Here is a 9,132-nt window from a genome sequence, read left to right as displayed (position 1 = left end):
GCAAAGAGGATATGGTCTTGGAAATATATTAGCCTCGGCATTTCGGTCTGCCATGCCTTTACTCAAAAAAGGTGCCTCATTCCTTGGTCGAAAATTTTTAAATACCGGGGCAAAAATTGCTTCCGACGTCTCGAGTGGTGTGTCTATTAAAGACGCGTTAAAATCTCGGGGGAAAGAGGCGGGGAAAGAAACCTTAAGAAGAGCCGCCGAAGCAGTGAGTAAACTTAGTGGAAATGGACGTAAAAGGAAACGTAAAACGTCTCCCATCAGCAGTTCAGTTCGAACCAGGAAGAAGAAAAGACGTTCTCTGCTTCAGTCTGATATATTCTCGTAATCATTGAACCATGTCCCTAGCTCACCCCAGTTCACAAAACAGCATTAGCTCGGAACTTGATTTATTTCACGTACCTTATACTCAAACTGGTATAATAGGAAGTCAATGGGTTGAATATAATCCAACATCGAACATAAATGAAAACCAAGCAATTATCTTTAGTATCGCTGGAAACTCGGAGACTTACATTGATTTGAAAAATACTTTACTTCAAGTTCAAGTGAAAATTGTGAAAGCAGATGGAACTCTACCAAAACCCGATATTTACGACGCTGTATCTAAAACCACAACTCCCGCGGACAAAGTTGGTCCGGAAAATTTGTTTTTACATAGTCTCTTTGGCGAAGTTCACGTATCATTGGGTGACAGATCAGTTACGTCATGCCCTCAACAGTATCCTTACAAGAGTATGATTCAAACGCTCTTGACATATGGTGGACCAGCCAAGGATAGTTTCTTAACCGCGTCTCTATTCTATAAAGACAAAGCCGGGAAATTTGACGAATTTTCCAATAACGACGGATTTAAGAAACGTGCAAAATTTGCTCAAGAAGGTGTTATTGACATGATAGGAGTTGTACGAGCCGATATTTGTCAACAAAATCGACTTATTCCTAACCTGATAGATCTAAATTTCAAGTTTATCAAAAGCTCAAACGAGTTTTGTTTACACACAGACGGTGAAAAATGCAAAGTCATTTTCACACACGCATCAATGTTTGTCAGAAAAGTTAGATTGACGCCAGAGATTATGTTATCCCACGCTAAAACTTTGGAACTGGCAACAATGAAATATCCAATCACCCGTACGGAATGTAATTCATTTTCAATTTCCCAAGGCAACAAAATATGCGTCAAAGACAACTTATATAATGGTCAAATACCGAGTAAGGTGGTGATCGGATTTGTGGACCAGAATGCGTATTTGGTAGACTACAAAATGTCACCTTTTAACTTTAAAAATTTTTCGTTAACTCAAATCGCCCTATACCTTGATGGTAGTAGTGTCCCGGCAAAACCGTTAAACCCAAATTTCAAAGATAAGTTGTTTATGCGATCATACGTTAATCTCTTTCTTCAAACTGGGCAATGGAATATTGACGAAGGAAATTTTATCGACCGTGATGAATTCGCCAATGGAAACGCACTATTCGTATTCGATTTAACTCCCGATCTCAACGGAAGTTCAACTGACTGTTTCAACCTGGTAAAGAACGGGAGCGTTCGTCTCGAATTAATATTCGGAGAATCGTTGCCGTCAACAGTTAGCGTGATTTACTATTCCGAATATCAATCTTTGGTCGAGATCGACAAGAACAGAGCAGTTTTATATGATCAAAGTTCATAATGGACTCGCAACAACTTGAAATCATACTCAAGAAAGATCCGTATACCAAATATTTGTTCAGAGGAGTCTTCCCTGCCGACAAACTTCCCGAGAATGTGAAAACGTATCCTTCACTTTACATCGTGAACACTGATACGTCCAATGGGGTAGGAGAACATTGGTGTTTGATATATCTCTCAAGGTCACTCAATTGTACATTCTTCGATAGTTTCGGGAACAGCCCTGATTTATTTAAATTTAACTATTTTATAGAGAAAAACAGCTTAACTGTCACGTATAATTCTGCTCAATTGCAAGGAAATTCTAGTAAAGCTTGCGGTGGTTACTGTATATATTTTGCAATTAATTTGTGTCAGGGAATAAAAATGTTTAGTATATTGGAAAGATTTTCAAAAAACAAAAATGTTAATGATCGTATGATTGTAGAATTTATGTATAAGAAATACTCAATAAATTTGTTATAAAAATATTTTATTGTTTCGTTTTATAATGTCCGTGCGCGAGCGTTGATATACCATCGTCTAAAATATAACGTTTATCATCGCACGGGTTTAAACACAATTTGTTTTGTCGCACAGTCGTCACAATATGCTTATTACTCACTATGCGCTTCATCTCCGCGATAGTTAACTTACGGTTCAGAAGACACTCGCGATATTCCGCGTGACGGACGCGCTTCTGCACAACGCGTTTACACACACCCTTGCAAGTCTTTTTCTCGCCTTTAGATGACAATATAGAGTACATTTTGGGTCTAAGTCCGCAAAATTCTTCAATCGGTGTGCCGTCCATCTCATCCTTAAATTTGCCTAACCTCTTTTTGTTGGTTTCGTCGAACAGAGTGTGATTTTTGGGGTATCCAGAAAAATCATACATTTCCTTCTGTTGGGCGAAATCCTCGTATAAATCCGGTGTTTGGATTTCATACGTGAGGCTGTCTGTAAATTACAAATAATCATTAGAAATGAGCTATACTATATACAAGAGGGTATACGTACCAGTATCGGTAAAAAGAAGTTTGACCTTTTCTCCGTACTGCGGCTTTATGACGTCATAGTGAAATCTATACATTAAAAGTTTCGATAGATCCAAAATGGCGAAACCTGTATAGATGGGCCGGTTTAGAATAAGCTTTTTCTTAGCGGAATGAATTCCAACAAGGTCGTTTTGGAAGATGGTGAACTTTTCGAACGCGGGCGAGCTAGCTTTTTTAACAGCCTTTTCTGGTGTCGTAACCAATTTAAAATCCCTACGTAAACGTAAGTTTTCCATGGTTTTACCTGCAAAAAATAAAATAAAATAAAATAAAAATATTTTAATATTAATTTTTAATTTTAATTTTTAATATTAATTTTTAATTTTAATTTTTAATTACTTACCGAAGACAGCGTTGTTCATTAATTTGAAAAAGTCCTTTTCAAAATCATTGGCGGCCATCTTCCTTTTATCTGTATTAAAGTCAATATATAGCTTTAACCAGGCACCTTGTTCGAATTTCATAATTCGGTGGATTTTCGTGATTTTTAGCCCTTTTTCCACGTAATACTTGAGATTGCGATAGTGTACAACGTATCGCTCTTTGTTGTTTAGGTTGGGCACCAGTTTCGGTAGACTCTCTTTAACAGGGATTTTCAGTTCAGTCATCTGGGTTTTGGAATACTAGGAAAGCATTTCCGGTTTAATTGACATGGACTCTGGAGCTAACGGGTAGCAGTTATGCTCGTCGTGTAATGCGTCCGGATATTCCAAATCCACTTCTAAAATAAATCCCTCAGAGGCGTCGTCGGGGCAACTTAGAATTTCGCGTTGACAGTCAGGGGTGGGTTCAATCCACTCAAAACCTTTCATTGGTAACGCGTCGCACATGACAGTACCATACAAATTGTTACAATCTGTTTAAAATAACATCGTTAAAACTTTTTTTTCTTTTAAATAAAATTTTTTAAATATTTTTTTTTAATAAAATTTTTAAAATATTTTTTTTTTAATTAAATTTTTAAAATATTTTTTTTAATTAAATTTTTAAAATATTTTTTTTTAATTAAATTTTTAAAATATATATATATATATATATATATATTATATATATATATATATATATATTATATATATATATATATATTATATATATATATATTATATATATATATATATTATATATATATATATTTTTTTTAATTTATTATATATATATATATATTTTTTTTTTGTATAATTAAATTTATTATTAAAATTTTGTTCATTCTTACCGAGATAACAGATGTAACTATCTGGTTTGGAACGGTCGTGTGTTTCCAGGTACTTGTTATTACCCTGTGCGAGACGATGGCTGATCATTGAAACTCCACCTCGTATCCCTTTTTCTATGAAAAGATGCATGTCCTCATCCAGAAAAAGGTCAAGACGCACCTTAGTCATACATAGGGCCGCCTGCCACGCGAAACCCGGGCCTGTGTACGAATGTGCGGGGTCTAGTCGGTAATACGTCATGCACATACGACGGAAACTTTGAAAGACGTCTGCCAGAAGTAATGTGTCAGACAAGACATAAATGTCGTGATACCGTCCTTTAAAAATAAAATTTTCAATTAAAGATTATACATATTTATTATTTTAATAGTGTTCATACCCAAATTTCCGATGTGGAAAGTTTTCCAGACGTTTTGCGCATGCACGTAGTCGGCTTCACTCAGAGGCTCATCGGTTAAATCGTTGAAGAAACACTCGATAGGTGGTAGTTGTGTTTCTTTAAAACGATCTTCCGAATCCATATATGAATACGGATAAACTCCTTTTCGCAGAAGTAAATTAACCTCTTCCGACGTGAAAACCGAGTTTAAGAGCGGAAACTTGTCAGCTCCACCTTTCGATAAATTTCCAACGAGGGTCTCGAGAGAAGCTGGCAAGAATCGGATGCTGTCAACAAACCGTAGTTTACCCAAGGTGAAAGAAATGTATGTTTCGCTGTTGGTAGCGATACAGTCTATATTCTTATTTTTGATCTTTGCAATTTGTTGCATAATGAGGTGGGCGTCATATCTACAAATGCTTTATATCATAAGTAAAAATACCTTTAAAAATATAGACAATTAATTTACCTGCTCAGATTATGAAGGAAAACCGGGATGAATTTTGGCGCCTTCATTTTCAAATTGCAGTTCTGACACGCACAGCCCCTATACGCTCCTGTATAATGGTCATGGTCACGTGTTTTAATTGAAGTTTTCGTGAATGTTTCTTCGCAGACGTAACAATGTGTTGCGGTTTGGTAGGATGTTTCTTCAGCTTCGGAAAGTTGCATAGGGATGTTTTCCTTCAACGCTTCCGATATAGCCGTAGACTCGTCCAAAAGCATATTCAAAAACTTCAACGCACCGTCTTGGCCCCTGTAGGTCTCGTGCTTTACGAGATTTCCTACATAGTAAATAAATATTAGATAAAGAATTAAAAGAATTTCAAGTGATCAAACGTACCAGTGGGATTGACAATTGCGTATGAAAATCCACACGTGACATGTACGGCTAGGGTCGTGGTCGATGACAATGTTGCGTCTGGCAAACATGTCGCTATTTTTGACATTATCGACTCGAAATCGGCGAAAATGGTGTAAGGAACCTATATGAAACAAATAAATAAATATTTCGAATTTAAAAGAAGTATTAAATTATTTACCATTTGACTCCAACCAAAATTTTTGAATTTTAAAATTGGTTCTTTGGTTGGCATCTCCACGCGTTGTGGTTGGTGAACATTACAGTCGCGCATATGAACTTTGATAATTTCCTCTGAATTGCTCCTTTTTAGACATCGGCGACAATAAAACGTCTTGCCATTATGTTTGGAGAATCCACTGAACAGACGGCTTAAATGACGTATTAGCACATAATGTTTATTTTGACCGTTTGATACTAAGAGAAGATCAATTTCCCTTGTTTCTGGTACTCTTTTCTCACTCACATATCGAGGAAAAAATCCTTTTTCATATGCGAAAATGTTAATTGATAGGTTATTCACCTCTTCGAACTTTTTAAGTTTATAAGCATCCAGTTCGAAGGGGAATGTAATACCGCACAAATCGAGTTCGTTTTCGTAACGCTTATAATTACTAATGCGACTCGGGTTGATGGTAACTGGGTGAAGTTTAGCCAAGATTGACCACAAGAAACATTTATTGTCACTAGGGTCTTCTGGATTCACATTTACCGTAGCCCGTTTATTTTCAATCACGGGTGGTATTTGAAAATATGTACCACCTACGAGAGGTAAATATTGAATAATGTTTATTTGTAAATACAAAATTCTATCCAAAACCCAACCACTTCCTAGTCCCTCATAATTGTTCATGCTGTCGGCAATTTTGTCTCGACTTGAGTTTATTTGTTCGGGTATTACCTCGGGTGACAGCGTCGCGTGTGTAAATCTCCTGAAATACGGCATTGCCTCAACGTCCGTACCAGTGTTACCAAGTTCACGGGTATATCGTGCCCGCACCACCATATACCACTTTATTCCCTTATTGGTATTTAGTTTGTTTTGAAGATACGTTTCTACCTTAGCACGGTGTTCATTTATAAATAACACAGGGTCGGTAACGCCATCTGGTGCCGTTATACGAGCCGAAAAAATTGCGTCACCAAGCGCATTAACCTCCTCTATTTGAATTGGATGGATGGCTGGTAGTACTGCTGGTGGGTCAGCTGGTAGCACTGCTGGTGGATTAGCTGGTAGCACTGGTGGTTGTTGACCAACTGGAAGGGCAATGGGTAGGCTAATGGGTGGGTTAGCGGGTGAGTTAGTGGGTTGGTTAGTAGGTAGGTTAGTGGGTAGGTTAGTGGGTGGGTTTGGAGCGTTGACGGCTTGCTGGTCAACAACGGCTGAACCAACGGCGTTTGGTTGTTGATGTTGGGGTTGAAAATTATCCCAATGCTCACTAAGCCATTCGTCTTCGGCTTGAGAGCCTAATAGATTGTTTAATGGATCCGGTTGTTGAGATTCGGGTTGATCGATTGCACCGTCACCGTGTTGGGCGTCCCAGTTCTCTATAAAGTCTTTTAAAACCTCATCATCTTGTGAGTCCAATAACGCGTCATTATCATTAAAAATCACTCCTAGAGCGTCCATTGCGCGATCACACTCGCTGTGTGTAATTTGTGGTGTTAACGTTTGCGCGGTTTCTACGCGCACAACATAATCATTGAGTTTATCATCACCGTCTTGGGTACACAATAACTCATGTAACGGGTCGTTGTCGAAGTTTTCGGAGAATAAGTGCAGCGAATAGTCCGCAATCGACTCGTGATTATTTTGATCCGCAACCGCAGCGTCTAATAACTCATTAAGAGAATGTATCCTTAAAGGATCAGACGGTGCGTGATCTCCTAATAGAGAAAGATATTTTATTTTCATGTACGAAATGTTAAAATGAGTTAAAGAAACTTACCATTTTCAACTCTGACTCTTTTAAGAGGATTTGAGTCTGAGGATGAAGCCCTTTTTACAGGAGAGTTCGACGGACCCGGCTGCGGGGATGATGGTCTAGCGCTTCGGGGAGCCTCAGTTGACGGAGAAGCAGCCGTAGATGGCACCACCCGATCTAGGATACGCGGCTCGGGCCTCGGCGGCGGCTCGGACCTCGAAGACGGTCCGGGTTGAAGAAACGGCATCAGCGGCGTCGGAGAACTTGATTGCAAAGACGGGACGGCTACCCCGGGTTGCCCGTGATTATTTGCACGTTGATGACGTTTAAGGGCATCACGTCTCTAAAAAGACTTATCGCATACGGAACAATTAAACGAAATATTACCGTGAACTGATACCATATGACGGTTGAGACTTCGCTGATGAATAAAAACCACGGAACAAGTGCTACACGAATACATCTTGAAGCCGAATGTGACCTTTTTCACCCTTACACGTCCCCTTTTATACCGATTGATAGACCTAACATGATTCGGCACTTTTACCGATTCACCACCAAGATTCTCATTGGTCAAAAATAGCATATGCCTATAGCGGTGTCCGAGAGAGTGGTGTATTCTGGGTTTAACCCAAACACAATATTGTGCAATTTTTGTGGAGCATCTCTCTCTTTACCTATATACGTTGAAAGTAACGTATCCAAAGTTAAGAGGCCTAGTTAGGTTACTGGGTTTCTTCAGGACATTTTGTAATTTTCTCCAATTTTCACGCGCGTCAATGATTGACATAAAGGGGAAAAGGTTGGGTATGTGCGAGGAGAGTGGTTTCTACTACGGATTACCACAAATATATTAAGAAAACCTTTCACTGTCCATCTCCCGTTGTTCATCGAAAAATAGCGAACACTTGATGGTTTTTCTGCAACAGTAGTTTTACTCTAGGGTATTTACGTTTCTCTCTATATTTAGTATCTATGGATCGTAAATCACGGAAAATACATAGTGTCATTAGGGTATTTCTTACTACTTAACCTTTGAAAATGTTATTTTTACAACTATGGGCAAAATCCGACATACCCAATTGGTACCTATAAAAAGGGGTTGCATCCGAATTGCAACATCTAGGTGTGTGTATTACAAGGGCCACCTTGGAAAACTTTCCAAATGTAATAGTTTTTTTTTTTATAAAATAACCTTGACCAGCTTTTTGAAATGTTCCCCTGGAATAGTTCAGCCAATGCCTAAGAATGAGTTCATAAGCTCTTTAGTGGGAGAGAAAACGGATCCATAGTTGAAGCAGGGGAGGCAACATTTCAACAAGATGGTCAAGCTTATTTTATAAAAAGAACTATTACAATTTGAAAATGTTTTTTTTTTTAAATTCATTAAAATATTTTTTAATTCTTTAAAATGTTTTTTAATTCTTTAAAATGTTTTTTAATTCTTTAAAATGTTTTTTAATTCCTTAAAATGTACTTTTTTTTTATTATTTTTTAAAATATTTTTAAGATAAAAATCAAACTCTTGAGCTAAATAAAATTGCTTTTTATTCACATAATCTCCAATTTACAATAAAGATATTTATATAGAGCCACCGGGCATATAATGTACTCTTTTCAAGAGCGCAAGAGTATTTCTTACTTTCAAAATTAGTATTGTGTTTAATAAGACACGTAATCCTGGGTCTGTATTCATCCAATTCAGTAACCTTCGGGCAACCTACACCATTTAGGTCTATCACTTCGCGGTGTATTAGTTCTAATAAAAATAAACATTTCTCCTCGCCTTTACAAAATACGCGGTCATAGCCGTGAGTAGCCATTAGCATGCATTCTTCCAATTTGTTGTACGGGGTGAAACCATAGTCCCAACCAAGGCCGTGTATGTTCTTCTCAACCCACGTGTTCTGGCGTTGAGTGCGGGACGGTAGATCGGTTCGGGGGTACGGCGGCAGGAAAACCCACGATGCGACCCGGGGTGTAGTTTCGGCCGAGCATGCTGACGCTTCTTTCACTATTTTCTCCGGCTTCTCA

At 38.1% G+C, this 9,132-nt stretch overlaps 1 protein-coding gene across 1 annotated transcript; it reads left to right on the top strand.

The window, feature by feature from the left end:
* Positions 1–344: 344 nt before the first annotated feature.
* LOC149925385 (uncharacterized protein F54H12.2-like) lies at positions 345–1,682 on the top strand. The gene is made up of 2 exons (XM_090161743.1): positions 345–1,140; positions 1,441–1,682. Exons 1-2 carry the CDS (start codon positions 345–347, stop codon positions 1,680–1,682), a joined length of 1,038 nt encoding a protein of 345 aa, XP_090017869.1.
* Positions 1,683–9,132: the final 7,450 nt, after the last annotated feature.

Source organism: Leiobunum rupestre, chromosome 10, assembly GCF_980474605.1.
Source record: "Leiobunum rupestre chromosome 10, qqLeiRupe1.1.hap1, whole genome shotgun sequence".
In the NCBI taxonomy this organism is placed as follows: domain Eukaryota; kingdom Metazoa; phylum Arthropoda; class Arachnida; order Opiliones; family Sclerosomatidae; genus Leiobunum; species Leiobunum rupestre.
This window is presented reverse-complemented; position numbering and strand designations above follow the sequence as displayed.

Coding starts and splice junctions, on each gene's coding strand:
- LOC149925385 (XM_090161743.1), top strand. CDS start 345: ATGTCCCTAGCTCACCCCAGTTCACAAAACAGCATTAGCTCGGAACTT. Junction 1,141..1,440: donor AATGAAATATCCAATCACCC/GTACGGAATGTA, acceptor ATATTGACGAAG/GAAATTTTATCGACCGTGAT.